This window comes from Salmo salar, chromosome 21 (genome assembly GCF_965601325.2).
Source record: "Salmo salar chromosome 21, fSalSal1, whole genome shotgun sequence".
Classification (NCBI taxonomy): domain Eukaryota; kingdom Metazoa; phylum Chordata; class Actinopteri; order Salmoniformes; family Salmonidae; genus Salmo; species Salmo salar.
This window is the reverse complement of record NC_138311.1, coordinates 33,352,845-33,368,766: the sequence shown is the minus strand read 5'-3', so window position 1 is coordinate 33,368,766 and position 15,922 is coordinate 33,352,845. Positions and strand designations below refer to the sequence as shown.

The window sequence follows — 15,922 nt, the reverse complement described above, 5'->3', positions numbered from 1 at the left end:
GGTAGAGAGGAGAGAGGAGAGAGGGTCTGATGGGAGAGAGGAGAGAGGGTCTGATGGTAGAGAGGAGAGAGGGTCTGATGGGAGAGAGGAGAGAGGGTCTGATGGTAGAGAGGAGAGAGGGTCTGATGGTAGAGAGGAGAGAGGGTCTGATGGTAGAGAGGAGAGAGGGTCTGATGGTAGAGAGGAGAGAGGAGAGAGGGTCTGATGGGAGAGAGGAGAGAGGGTCTGATGGGAGAGAGGAGAGAGGGTCTGATGGGAGAGAGGAGAGAGGGTCTGATGGTAGAGAGGAGAGAGGGTCTGATGGGAGAGAGGAGAGAGGGTCTGATGGTAGAGAGGAGAGAGGGTCTGATGGTAGAGAGGAGAGAGGGTCTGATGGGAGAGAGGAGAGAGGGTCTGATGGTAGAGAGGGAGAGACGAGAGAGGGTCTGATGGTAGAGAGGAGAGAGGGTCTGATGGGAGAGAGGAGAGAGGGTCTGATGGGAGAGAGGAGAGAGGGTCTGATGGTATTGTTTATTTTGTTTATTGTCTATTCCGTTTTCTTTGGCAATGTAAACATACGTTTCCCATGCCAATAAAGCCCATTGAATTGGTAGAGTGGGAGAGAGGAGAGTGTTTCTGATGGTAAGAGGGGTACAGTAAGTGAATGTCACCTCATAGAAGAGACCCTCAGAGAACTGTTGGAAGCACTGAGCACAGACAAAGCATCCCTCATGGTACAGCTCCCCGTTACTGTTGACGATCTTCTCCGCCGGGGCAAAGCCACTCTTACAGCGCTCACACATCGCATTGGCCAGGGCACTGGCCATGTTGCTGAGAGAGAGAGAGAGAGAGAGAGAGAGAGAGAAAGAGAGAAAGAGAGAGAGAAGGAAGGAAGGAAGACGAGAGTTTACATTCAGTATTCTTTTTATTTTTTCTAAAAAGGGAAAGAACAGGTCATAGAGTGAGTAACGTCACAATGAACACAGTGTAGAACCCTATTGGCTAGCCACACCACAACTGAAGCACATTCATCACCCAACGCACAGAAGTAATAGTGTCTCTCTTTACACAACACACCCAGCTGGAGGTTGTATTCAGTGTTTGGAGATCAGGGTGGGTAAATGAGTGAGGAGAGCTGACACATTCCTTCATAGACATACAGGCACGTACACACATAAGGATTCTCAGGCCAGCTCCCACTAAACCTTCTAGTGTGGGCTTTGGTCCAACCCGGCCTATCATAGCTTCAGACACAGAAAGGAAATCTGGGAAACCTTACCGTGAAATGCTTACTTACAAGCCCTAACCAACAATGCAGTTTTAAGAAAATAGAGTTACTTATTTTTTTTAAAGTAACACAAACTAACAATAAGAGGCTATATTTTTTTCATTTAACCTTTATTTAACTAGACAAGTCAGTTAAGAACAAATTCTTATTTACAATGATGGCCTGCCCCAGCCAAACTTACCCTAACCCGGACGACGCAGGGCCAATTGTGCGTCGCCCTATGGGATTCCCGATCACGGTCGGTTGTGATATAGTCCGGGATCGAACCTGGGTCTGTAGTGATGCCTCTAGCACGGCGATGCACTGCCTTAGACTGCTGCGTTACTCAGGATCCCTTAATATCCAGGGGGTACCGGTACCGAGTCAATGTGCGGGGGTACAGGTTAGTCAAGGTAATTTTTACATGTAGGTAGGGGTAAAGTGACTTTGCATAATAATAAACAGTGAGTAGCAGTAGGTTCGACCTGCTCCACTACCACGTCGATGAGAATGGGGGAGTATTTGGCTCTCCTTTTCCTGTAGTCCACGATCATCTCCTTTGTCTTGCTCACGTTGAGGGAGAGGTTGTTGTCCTGGCACCACACTGCCAGATCTCTGACCTCCTCCCTATAGGCTGTCTCATTGTTGTCGGTGATCAGACCTACCCCCGTTGTGGCCACGCAGTCGTGGGTGAGCAGGGAGTACAAGAGGGGACTAAGCACGCACCCTTGAGGGGCCCCCGTGTAGAAGATCAGTGTGGCGGATGTGTTGTTACCTACCCTTACCACCTTGGGGCGGCCCGTCAGCAAGTCCAGGATCCAGTTGCAGAGGGAGGTGTTTAGTCCCAGGGTCCTTAGCTTAGTGATGAGTTTAGTGGGCACTATAGTGTTGAACTGAGCTGTAGTCAATGAATAGCATTCTCACATAGGTGTTCTTTAAGTCCAGGTGGGAAAGGGAAGTGTAGAGTACAATTGAGATTGCGTTGGGGCGGTATGTGAAATGGAGTGGGTCTAGGGTGTCCGGGATGATGGTGTTGATGTGAGCCATGACCAGCCTTTCATAGCACTTCAAGGCTACTGACGTAAGTGCTATGGGCGGTAGTCATTTAGGCAGGTTACCTTAGCTTTCTTGGGCACAGGGACTATGGTGGTCTGCTTGAAACATGTAGGTATTACAGACTCATTCAGGGAAAGGTTGAAAATATCAGTGAAGACACTTGCCATTTGGTCAGCGCATGCTCTGAGTACATGTCCTGGTAATCCGTCTGCCCCCGCGGCCTTGTGAATGTTGACTTGTTTAAATGTCTTGCCCACATTGGCTACGGAGAGCGTGATCACACAGTCGTCCAGAACAGCTGATGCTCTCATGCATGCTTCAGTGTTGCTTGCCTCGAAAGCGAGCATAAAAAGACATTTAGCCCGTCTGGTTGGCTCGCATCACTGGGCAGCTCGTGGCTGGGTTTCCCTTTGTAGTCCGTAATAGTTTGCAAGCCCTGCCACATCCGACGAGCGTCAGAGCAGGTGTAGTAGGATTCAGTCTTAGTCCTGTATTGACGCTTTGCCTGTTTGATGGTTTGTCGGTGGGCATACTTTTTACTTATAAGCGTCTGGATTAGAGTCCCGCTCCTTGAAAGCGGCAGCTCTAGCCTGTCCCCCCCCTTATGAACATGGTGTTCCTGACAACTTGCAGCCATAGTGAAGGGCATGTGAGAGACACTCTGTGTGTACAGTATGTGTGTGCTAGGAGGAGAGGAGAGAAAGTTAGTTCAAATAAGGGCATCTCGCTATCCAATCTCAGAGCTACAGGGAGGGCTGCTACTCCCTGTCCCACACAAACTCAAGCCCACGTTCATGTCAATGGATACCAATGTTTTTTCAATGACAGTAAGGGAGCGGTCTCTCTAAACAGTGTGTTGTTTATTAGTCAGACCTGATGTAATGAAGAGAGAGAAAAAGAGGGAGGAGGTGGAGAAGGGAGGGAAGCGGGCTGCTATTTTAAAAGGTCAGAATTCCAATGTGTGCCCAGGAGACAAACACACGCAGACATGCACACGCACACACACACATGCACGCACACACACGGCACTGCTCTCCCCCTCAGATAGAGAGACAGAAGGATGGCAGAAAAAGGTGAGGTGTCTATCTAGTGTAACCTTCCTCCCTCTCTCATCATACAGCCTAGTAGCTGTACATCCTAGAGCAGGATCAACACTACAGACCACCAACAAACTATCATGGTCCAAACACACCAAAACAGTCATGGAGAGGGCACGACAACACCTCCTCTAGTTCCCTTAGTGTCCTCTCCCAGAAACGTCGTTCTGCCTCCCACGTCTATCCTTCTCTTCGGTGCTCCAATCCCTGCTGCTTGGTCCTTGTTTGGTGCTCCAATCCCCGCTGCTTGGTCCTTGCTTGGTGCTCCAATCCCCGCTGCTTGGTCCTTGTAGGTGGTTGGTTCTGTCATAGTCGTCGTAAGGATAGGACCAAGGCGCAGCGGGTAAAGTGCTCATACTTAATTTATTTGATGAAAACACTTAAACAAAATAAACGTACGACGAAAAACAGTTCCATAAGGCACACAGGCTATACAGAAAATAACCACCCACAAAACACAAGTGAAACAAACCCAACTAAATATGGCCTCCAATTAGAGACAACGACAACCAGCTGCCTCTAATTGGAGGTCATTGCCAAAAACCCAACATAGAAATAGACAACTAGATAAACACATAGAAATAGATAACATAGAACATAAACCAAAACCCCCGAAACACACAAAACAAACACCCCCTGCCACGCCCTGACCAAACTACAATAACAAATAACCCCTTTTACTGGTCAGGATGTGACACTTGCACATTGACTCGGTACCGGTACCCCCTGTAAATAGCCTCGTTATTGTTATTTTATTGTGTTACTTTTTATTATTTTTTACTTTAGTCTACTTGGTAAATATTTTCTTAACTCTTCTTGAACTGCATTGTTGGTTAAGGGCTTATAAGTAAGCATTTCACGGTAAGGTCTACACCTGTTGTATTCGGCGCATGTGACAAATAAAGTTTGATTTGAATTGATTTACAGTAACTCACTACATTCCAGAGCACATAGAACGTATTGGCACAAGATGTGGAATCAATGCAGAGGTTCCATCAAGATATTCTACAGCTATCATCACACTGTCTGATGTAATGTATGAACATATAGGGGCCATGTTGTCAGGACCCTGGTGTGACATCAGACAAAAGGAAGGATTCAGAAGCCCTTTTCTGGCTCTGCTAGTAGGAAATGACACAAGCCTCAAGCATTTCCCCCCCAGAGACAGGAAGACAGAAAGACTATGAAGGAGGTGCTGAGCTGGTTGGTAAATATTCCATGATCAGTGTTGGGGAGTAGTTAACTACATGTAGTTCAGCTAGTCATTTAATTCCATTTTGCAGTAGTAGCTTGGTGGTAGTTGAACTATATTCAAATCTTGGTAGTGTTTTCTGTAGTTAATTACTTTTTTACCATGTAGTGGTGTAGCTAACTACTGGAACTACATACTACTATTTTAGCAAACATTTTAATAAAATATGGGTGAAGTAGACAAGAACTCTTTTTTTGACATCAAACTTGCACAATTCATACTTGAAACAGTTTTTGTTTAATAGGCTACATTACACATCTGACTCCAGAGTGATCTGTTTTTGCAATTTATAGTCTATGACATTTTTTTCACAAAGTAGTTTGGATGTAGTGAACTTCCTTTGAAAGTATCTTCATTTCAGTAAACTATACTTTTTGTTAAGGGTAGCTTTAGTGTTGCTTAACTTCCAGTGTGAGGTGATTGGTCGTTTCCTCCAACACTGTTCATAATAACAACTTAGTGAGTTTGTTTCACAGGGAAAGAGAGAGGGAGGGAGAGACAGAGAGAGGGAGGGAGACAGAGAGAGTGAGGGAGAGAGAGGGAGAGACAGAGAGAGGGAGCGAGAGACAGAGAGAGAGAGGGAGAGGCAGAGAGAGGGAGGGAGGGAGGGAGGGAGAGACAGAGAGAGGGAGGGGGAGAGAGAGGGAGAGGCAGAGAGAGGGAGGGAGAGGCAGAGAGAGGGAGACAGAGAGAGGGAGGCAGAGACAGAGAGAGGAGGGATGTCTATAAAAGGACCAGGTTGTCATCACATATCTGAGCGACTGACTGAAGTCAGGGCTTCTGCTTTATTTACCTACTGGAGTTTTAGTTCTGCCTCAAGGGTTGAAAGAAACAGCATGGTCTGTGCTAGTGTACCTGAGGCATCTAAGGATTGGACTTAACCTCTCTGAATAAGTCAAAGTCTCAAACTGTGTGACTCTCCTTCTTGCCTTGCTAATGATTAGCATTCCAGACATTTTCATTGAGACTGGAGACTTCAAATGTGACATGTTTTCAGTGACTATACTTATAATGCTGATAACATTACCCCCAATGACCCCCATAATATGAGTAACATCCATTCTAACTATCCACAGGGCCACAACATAAAGCTCACATATATTTAGCCTGCCCTCATCCCATAGATCCCTTCATGTCACAGAGTTCTCATGCCTGCCAGCATATTTCACTTTGCATAACACACTTCCCCCAAACTAAAATAGTCCAGGGTCTCTGAGCCACTGTCTACTACCACAGCATGCACTGTAGCAAGAAACCAGCCAATAGTCTATTCATGTCAAAAAACTCTATATAGTTCAGATCATCAAACTGTTCCTAATTATTAAACTGTTCCTAATCATCAAACTGTTCCTAATCATCAAACTGTTCCTAATCATCAAACTGTTCCTAATTATTAAACTGTTCCTAATCATCAAACTGTTCCTAATCATCAAACTGTTCCTAATTATTAAACTGTTCCTAATCATCAAACTGTTCCTAATTATTAAACTGTTCCTAATCATCAAACTGTTCCTAATCATCAAACTGTTCCTAATTATTAAACTGTTCCTAATCATCAAACTGTTCCTAATCATCAAACTGTTCCTAATCATCAAACTGTTCCTAATTATTAAACTGTTCCTAATTATTAAACTGTTCCTAATCATCAAACTGTTCCTAATTATTAAACTGTTCCTAATCATCAAACTGTTCCTAATTATTAAACTGTTCCTAATCATCAAACTGTTCCTAATCATCAAACTGTTCCTAATTATTAAACTGTTCCTAATCATCAAACTGTTCCTAATTATTAAACTGTTCCTAATCATCAAACTGTTCCTAATCATCAAACTGTTCCTAATCATCAAACTGTTCCTAATTATTAAACTGTTCCTAATTATCAAACTGTTCCTAATCATCAAACTGTTCCTAATCATCAAACTGTTCCTAATTATTAAACTGTTCCTAATTATTAAACTGTTCCTAATCATCAAACTGTTCCTAATCATACTGTTCCTAATTATTAAACTGTTCCTAATTATTAAACTGTTCCTAATCATCAAACTGTTCCTAATCATCAAACTGTTCCTAATTATTAAACTGTTCCTAATCATCAAACTGTTCCTAATCATCAAACGGTTCCTAATCATCAAACTGTTCCTAATTATTAAACTGTTCCTAATTATTAAACTGTTCCTAATCATCAAACTGTTCCTAATCATCAAACTGTTCCTAATTATTAAACTGTTCCTAATCATCAAACTGTTCCTAATCATCAAACTGTTCCTAATCATCAAACTGTTCCTAATCATCAAACTGTTCCTAATACCAGAACTGTTCCTAATCATCAAACTGTTCCTAATTATTAAACTGTTCCTAATTATCAAACTGTTCCTAATCATCAAACTGTTCCTAATACCAGAACTGTTCCTAATCATCAAACTGTTCCTAATTATTAAACTGTTCCTAATCATCAAACTGTTCCTAATCATCAAACTGTTTCTAATTATTAAACTGTTCCTAATACCAGAACTGTTCCTAATCATCAAACTGTTCCTAATTATTAAACTGTTCCTAATATCAGAACTGTTCCTAATCATCAAACTGTTCCTAATTATTAAACTGTTCCTAATCATCAAACTGTTCCTAATCATCAAACTGTTCCTAATCATCAAACTGTTCCTAATACCAGAACTGTTCCTAATCATCAAACTGTTCCTAATCATCAAACTGTTCCTAATCATCAAACTGTTCCTAATCATCAAACTGTTCCTAATTATTAAACTGTTCCTAATCATCAAACTGTTCCTAATCATCAAACGGTTCCTAATCATCAAACTGTTCCTAATTATTAAACTGTTCCTAATCATCAAACTGTTCCTAATCATCAAACTGTTCCTAATCATCAAACTGTTCCTAATCATTAAACTGTTCCTAATCATCAAACTGTTCCTAATCATCAAACTGTTCCTAATCATCAAACTGTTCCTAATACCAGAACTGTTCCTAATCATCAAACTGTTCCTAATACCAGAACTGTTCCTAATCATCAAACTGTTCCTAATTATTAAACTGTTCCTAATCATCAAACTGTTCCTAATACCAGAACTGTTCCTAATCATCAAACTGTTCCTAATACCAGAACTGTTCCTAATCATCAAACTGTTCCTAATTATTAAACTGTTCCTAATCATCAAACTGTTCCTAATCATCAAACTGTTCCTAATCATCAAACTGTTCCTAATCAAACTGTTCCTAATTATTAAACTGTTCCTAATCATCAAACTGTTCCTAATTATTAAACTGTTCCTAATTATTAAACTGTTCCTAATCATCAAACTGTTCCTAATCATCAAACTGTTCCTAATCATCAAACTGTTCCTAATCATCAAACTGTTCCTAATTATTAAACTGTTCCTAATTATTAAACTGTTCCTAATCCTCAAACTGTTCCTAATCATCAAACTGTTCCTAATCATCAAACTGTTCCTAATTATTAAACTGTTCCTAATTATTAAACTGTTCCTAATTATTAAACTGTTCCTAATCATCAAACTGTTCCTAATCATCAAACTGTTCCTAATCATCAAACTGTTCCTAATCATCAAACTGTTCCTAATTATTAAACTGTTCCTAATCATCAAACTGTTCCTAATCATCAAACTGTTCCTAATTATTAAACTGTTCCTAATCATCAAACTGTTCCTAATACCAGAACTGTTCCTAATTATTAAACTGTTCCTAATCATCAAACTGTTCCTAATCATCAAACTGTTCCTAATCATCAAACTGTTCCTAATCATCAAACTGTTCCTAATACCAGAACTGTTCCTAATCATCAAACTGTTCCTAATCATCAAACTGTTCCTAATTATTAAACTGTTCCTAATTATTAAACTGTTCCTAATCATCAAACTGTTCCTAATCATCAAACTGTTCCTAATTATCAAACTGTTCCTAATTATTAAACTGTTCCTAATCATCAAACTGTTCCTAATTATTAAATTGTTCCTAATCATCAAACTGTTCCTAATTATTAAACTGTTCCTAATCATCAAACTGTTCCTAATCATCAAACTGTTCCTAATCATCAAACTGTTCCTAATTATTAAACTGTTCCTAATCATCAAACTGTTCCTAATACCAGAATTGTTCCCATTCATCAAACTGTTTCTAATACCAGAATTCTTCAAATTCTTCACATTTCCAATAAGCATTTATCAATCAATCAAATGTATTTATAAAGCCCTTTTTACATCAGCAGATGTCACAAAGTGCTGTACAGAAACCCAGCCTAAAACCCCAAACAGCAAGCAATACAAACAAAGGTCAACCACAGTCAATTGTGATAACTCTAAACCCTTAATCAACTGAGTGGGTTTAATCCCCCAGATAATTAATGTATACTACTCAGAAGTTATACAGATCTGTAATGCCATGGATCACACAGGTGATTTCAGAGATCCACACCAACAATCCACTCAATCCTGTCACACACACTTCCTCCCTCAGTGTGTGTGTATCATGGCTCCCAGACTTACAAGCGTGCGTAGAAGTCACAGAACTCCTTGTAGACTTTGACATCGCTGTGTCTCCTCTGAGACTTGGAGACGGGCAGCTCTGCCTCCCCACCGTTGGCATGACGATGACCGTTGAACTCCGCAGGGTGTGGTTCAGGGTCCTGGGCCGCCCCATTCTCCAGGATGGTGGGGGGCTGTGGCTGACTCTGAACCTGTACCTCCATAGGACACGACTCGGTCGTCCAAATACTAGTTAGTACAAGCTCCCAGTCCAACACACTCTTCCCCGGCCCTATTCAAATACAGGCTCTTTCCCAAACACTCAGTCCTAGAACAATCCAATCCAAAAAGGAGGAGTAATGTAGAAAGAGATGGCCTGAGCAGCACTGAGACAGAGAAGAAGACTGTCTGACTGCCCTGACTTCACACAGATCCCTGATGTACCTCCCTCCCTCTCTCTCTCTTTTTATCTCCCTTGCTCATACTCTCTCGTTCCATTTCACCCTCCCTCAACTCTCTCTCTCACACGCAGGTTGGCATATATGGTAATGAATTTTGCCCTGCAGGCAGCTCTGCAGAGTGGTCACTAGCTGCCACAGCCACAAAGTCATACAATCAGATTTTAAACCTAACCTTAACCACAATGCTAACCCTAATGCCTAACCCTAACCTTCAATTAAGGACAAAAAGGTCATTTTTGCAATATAATACATTTTGACTTTGCAACTGGCCCATCTAACGGACAGAGGTCACTGTGCCACTGGACACACACACACACCAATGGGGGCTGCTGAGGGGAGGACGGCTCATAATAATGTCTGGAATGGAGTCAATGGAATGGCATTAACCACATGGAAACCACATCTTTAATGTGTTTGATGCCATTCCATTGACTCCATTCCAGCCATTACTATGAGCCGTCCTCCCCTCAGCAGCCCCCACTGACACACACACACGCGCACACTTCTACATCATCACTCATGGAGATATGTTGTGATTTCTCACTTCCAGGAGAGAAACAGATGGTTTGGCTAAAGTCATAGCTGTGTGTGTGTGTGTGTGTGTGTGTGTGTGTGTGTGTGTGTGTGTGTGTGTGTGTGTGTGTGTGTGTGTGTGTGTGTGTGTGTGTGTGTGTGTGTGGGTGTGTGTGTCTGTGCGTGTGTGTGTGTGTGTGTGTCTGTGTGTGTGTGTGTGTGTGTGTATGTGTGTGCGCACGCTCAGGGAGATCCACCACATGGATCCAAGTCAGAAACGCTACAGGCTGAGTTGAGCAACTCAGTGTTTTGCTCAAGGGAGATTAAGGAATGAAACATGCACTCTGAAAACATAAATATTTTGTACCTTTATTTAACTAGGCAAGTGAGTTAAGAACAAATTCTTATTTACAATGACAGCCTAGGAACAGTGGGTTAACTGTCTTGTTCAGGGGCAGAACAACAGATTTTTACCTTGTCAGCTTGGGGATTCAATCTTGCAACCTTTCAGTTACTAGTCCAACACTCTAACCACTAGGCTACATGCCGCCCCTACACTCTAACCACTAGGCTACCTGCCGCCCCTACACTCTAACCACTAGGCTACATGCCGCCCCTACACTCTAACCACTAGGCTACATGCCGCCCCTACACTCTAACCACTAGGCTACCTGCCGCCCCTACACTCTAACCACTAGGCTACATGCCGCCCCTACACTCTAACCACCAGGCTACATGCCGCCCCTACACTCTAACCACTAGGCTACATGCCGCCCCTACACTCTAACCACTAGGCTACATGCCGCCCCTACACTCTAACCACTAGGCTACATGCCACCCCTACACTCTAACCACTAGGCTACATGCCGCCCCTACACTCTAACCACTAGGCTACATGCCGCCCCTACACTCTAACCACTAGGCTACATGCCGCCCCTACACTCTAACCACTAGGCTACATGCCGCCCCTACACTCTAACCACTAGGCTACATGCCGCCCCTACACTCTAACCACTAGGCTACATGCCGCCCCTACACTCTAACCACTAGGCTACATGCCGCCCCTACACTCTAACCACTAGGCTACATGCCGCCCCTACACTCTAACCACCAGGCTACATGCCGCCCCTACACTCTAACCACCAGGCTACATGCCGCCCCTACACTCTAACCACTAGGCTACGTGCCGCCCCTACACTCTAACCACCAGGCTACATGCCGCCCCTACACTCTAACCACTAGGCTACATACCGCCCGTACACTCTAACCACTAGGCTACATGCCGCCCCTACACTCTAACCACCAGGCTACATGCCGCCCCTACACTCTAACCACCAGGCTACATGCCGCCCCTACACTCTAACCACCAGGTTACATGCCGCCCCTACATTCTAACCACCAGGCTACATGCCGCCCCTACACTCTAACCACCAGGCTACATGCCGCCCCTACACTCTAACCACTAGGCTACATGCCTCCCCTACACTCTAACCACCAGGCTACATGCCGCCCCTACACTCTAACCACTAGGCTACATGCCGCCCCTACACTCTAACCACTAGGCTACATGCCGCCCCTACACTCTAACCACTAGGCTACATGCCGCCCCTACACTCTAACCACCAGGCTACATGCCGCCCCTACACTCTAACCACTAGGCTACATGCCTCCCCTACACTCTAACCACTAGGCTACATGCCGCCCCATATGAAGTATTCTCACCCATATTATGCCATTTTAATCTACTGAATAAAAACTTCACAAACATTTACAAATCAAAGTGACTGATAGTTGTTTATGTGGCTAAACTCATCACATCTTACCAGGGGCGAAACTGTCACTTGGGACAGGGAGTGTCCCCCACATTCAGAAATTGCATTTTTGTCCCCTCCAGTTTTATCATTGGAATGTGATACAAAACAAGGCAACGGTGTGCTTTAGGACCATGCAGATGCCTTCTAGTGGTCGGGTAGGCTGTTTGGAGTGTTTATCCGACAGGATAAAAAAATTTATATGTATATATAAATAAATATATATGTCCCCCCCACTTCTAGAAAAAAAGTTGCGCCCCTACATCTTCCTGCTCTGACCTCCTTAAATAAATGACACTTCTACACCACCAAAAGGCCAGGAGCATAAATCTACAGGAGACATTCAAATAACTCTGATTCAGTGGGAACATATTCCTCCTCTGTAACAAAAACTATTCATCTGGATGAAAACTAGGGCAGTGTTCCTGCTCCAAATCTCAATGCTGTATGGCAGCCTGTGTGTCTCTCTAGAGTGGAGTACTGTGGACATGTGTGTCTCTCTAGAGTGGAGTACTGTGGACATGTGTGTCTCTCTAGAGTGGAGTACTGTGGACATGTGTGGCTCTCTAGAGTGGAGTACTGTGGACATGTGTGTCTCTCTAGAGTGGAGTACTGTGGACATGTGTGTCTCTCTAGAGTGGAGTACTGTGGACACGTGTGGCTCTCTAGAGTGGAGTACTGTGGACATGTGTGTCTCTCTAGAGTGGAGTACTGTGGACATGTGTGTCTCTCTAGAGTGGAGTACTGTGGACATGTGTGTCTCTCTAGAGTGGAGTACTGTGGACATGTGTGTCTCTCTAGAGTGGAGTACTGTGGACATGTGTGTCTCTACCAGAGACTATAAACCAGGAGTGTACAGACATTCCTCTCTCTGCTATTCAGCCTGTTTCCATCATTCCACAAATAGACGCCCAGGAAAGTATCATGTCCAAACTAGGCGCTGGCAGCTGACGCCAGCCCGTGTGTGTGTGTGTGTGTGTGTGTGTGTGTGTGTGTGTGTGTGTGTGTGTGTGTGTGTGTGTGTGTGTGTGTGTGTGTGTGTGTGTGTGTGTGTGTGTGTGTGTGTGTGTGTGTGTGTGTGTGTGTGTGTGTGTATGGGGGGGCAGCTTTTCCCTCCTTCCTGTCCCTGGTGTGTGAACTACTGCTAGGTGCACATTCACATTTTACTCCCATTACAACTACTAGGAGAAAGAAGGGCTCACGGGAAAACAAATCCCTAAAACAGACTGGGAAACACTGGTGTTAACTGACAGGACAATGGGACGGAAGGCGGGACCAAAACAGGAAACACTCTGAGCTGCCTTCCTAATTACAGCATACTGATTATACTGAGGAGAGGAGGAGCATGTCCATGTGGTCATGTCTCTGGTCATGTCTCTGTTCATGTGGTCATGTCTCTGTTCATGTGGTCATGTCTCTGTTCATGTCTCTGTTCATGTGGTCATGTCTCTGTTCATGTGGTCATGTCTCTGTTCATGTGGTCATGTCTCTGTTCATGTGTCATGTCTCTGTTCATGTGGTCATGTCTCTGTTCATGTGGTCATGTCTCTGTTCATGTCTCTGTTCATGTGGTCATGTCTCTGTTCATGTGGTCATGTCTCTGTTCATGTGGTCATGTCTCTGTTCATGTGGTCATGTCTCTGTTCATGTCTCTGTTCATGTGGTCATGTCTCTGTTCATGTGGTCATGTCTCTGTTCATGTGGTCATGTCTCTGTTCATGTCTCTGTTCATGTGGTCATGTCTCTGTTCATGTGGTCATGTCTCTGTTCATGTCTCTGTTCATGTGGTCATGTCTCTGTTCATGTGGTCATGTCTCTGTTCATGTGGTCATGTCTCTGTTCATGTGGTCATGTCTCTGTTCATGTGGTCATGTCTCTGTTCATGTGGTCATGTCTCTGTTCATGTCTCTGTTCATGTGGTCATGTCTCTGTTCATGTGGTCATGTCTCTGTTCATGTCTCTGTTCATGTGGTCATGTCTCTGTTCATGTGGTCATGTCTCTGTTCATGTGGTCATGTCTCTGTTCATGTCTCTGTTCATGTGGTCATGTCTCTGTTCATGTGGTCATGTCTCTGTTCATGTCTCTGTTCATGTGGTCATGTCTCTGTTCATGTCTCTGTTCATGTGGTCATGTCTCTGTTCATGTGGTCATGTCTCTGTTCATGTCTCTGTTCATGTGGTCATGTCTCTGTTCATGTCTCTGTTCATGTGGTCATGTCTCTGTTCATGTCTCTGTTCATGTGGTCATGTCTCTGTTCATGTGGTCATGTCTCTGTTCATGTCTCTGTTCATGTGGTCATGTCTCTGTTCATGTGGTCATGTCTCTGTTCATGTGGTCATGTCTCTGTTCATGTGGTCATGTCTCTGTGGTCATGTCTCTGTTCATGTGGTCATGTCTCTGTTCATGTGGTCATGTCTCTGTTCATGTGGTCATGTCTCTGTTCATGTGGTCATGTCTCTGTTCATGTGGTCATGTCTCTGTTCATGTCTCTGTTCATGTGGTCATGTCTCTGTTCATGTGGTCATGTCTCTGTTCATGTGAGTCATGTCTCTGTTCATGTGGTCATGTCTCTGTTCATGTGGTCATGTCTCTGTTCATGTGGTCATGTCTCTGTTCATGTGGTCATGTCTCTGTTCATGTGGTCATGTCTCTGTTCATGTCTCTGTTCATGTGGTCATGTCTCTGTTCATGTGGTCATGTCTCTGTTCATGTGAGTCATGTCTCTGTTCATGTGATCATGTCTCTGTTCATGTGGTCATGTCTCTGTTCATGTCTCTGTTCATGTGGTCATGTCTCTGTTCATGTGGTCATGTCTCTGTTCATGTGGTCATGTCTCTGTTCATGTGGTCATGTCTCTGTTCATGTGGTCATGTCTCTGTTCATGTGAGTCATGTCTCTGTTCATGTCTCTGTTCATGTGGTCATGTCTCTGTTCATGTGGTCATGTCTCTGTTCATGTGGTCATGTCTCTGTTCATGTGGTCATGTCTCTGTTCATGTGGTCATGTCTCTGTTCATGTGGTCATGTCTCTGTTCATGTCTCTGTTCATGTGGTCATGTCTCTGTTCATGTGGTCATGTCTCTGTTCATGTCTCTGTTCATGTGGTCATGTCTCTGTTCATGTGGTCATGTCTCTGTTCATGTGGTCATGTCTCTGTTCATGTCTCTGTTCATGTGGTCATGTCTCTGTTCATGTGGTCATGTCTCTGTTCATGTCTCTGTTCATGTGGTCATGTCTCTGTTCATGTCTCTGTTCATGTGGTCATGTCTCTGTTCATGTCTCTGTTCATGTGGTCATGTCTCTGTTCATGTCTCTGTTCATGTGGTCATGTCTCTGTTCATGTCTCTGTTCATGTGGTCATGTCTCTGTTCATGTGGTCATGTCTCTGTTCATGTGGTCATGTCTCTGTTCATGTGGTCATGTCTCTGTTCATGTGGTCATGTCTCTGTTCATGTGGTCATGTCTCTGTTCATGTGGTCATGTCTCTGTTCATGTCTCTGTTCATGTGGTCATGTCTCTGTTCATGTGGTCATGTCTCTGTTCATGTCTCTGTTCATGTGGTCATGTCTCTGTTCATGTGGTCATGTCTCTGTTCATGTGGTCATGTCTCTGTTCATGTCTCTGTTCATGTGGTCATGTCTCTGTTCATGTGGTCATGTCTCTGTTCATGTGGTCATGTCTCTGTTCATGTGGTCATGTCTCTGTTCATGTGGTCATGTCTCTGTTCATGTCTCTGTTCATGTGGTCATGTCTCTGTTCATGTGGTCATGTCTCTGTTCATGTGCGTCTGTTCATGTGGTCATGTCTCTGTTCATGTGGTCATGTCTCTGTTCATGTCTCTGTTCATGTGGTCATGTCTCTGTTCATGTGGTCATGTCGTCATGTGGTCATGTCTCTGTTCATGTGGTCATGTCTCTGTTCATGTCTCTGTTCATGTGGTCATGTCTCTGTTCATGTGGTCATGTCTCTGTTCATGTGGTCATGTCT

The 15,922-nt window shown here is 43.9% G+C and overlaps 1 protein-coding gene across 6 annotated transcripts in view; it reads right to left on the bottom strand.

The window, feature by feature from the left end:
* The window catches only part of LOC106582212 (LIM and senescent cell antigen-like-containing domain protein 1), an 82,172-nt gene that overhangs the window by 23,115 nt on the left and 43,135 nt on the right, over window positions 1–15,922 (bottom strand). For 3 of the 6 annotated variants that reach the window (XM_045704681.2, XM_045704682.2, XM_045704680.2), the window contains exon 2: window positions 651–810. In XM_045704681.2, the coding sequence (XP_045560637.1) occupies window positions 651–810 (160 nt within the window). Of the gene's footprint in view, window positions 1–650; window positions 811–9,171; window positions 9,597–15,922 lie in introns of those variants that run through there. The other 3 variants (XM_014165056.3, XM_014165054.3, XM_014165058.3) reach the window with 3 other exon arrangements.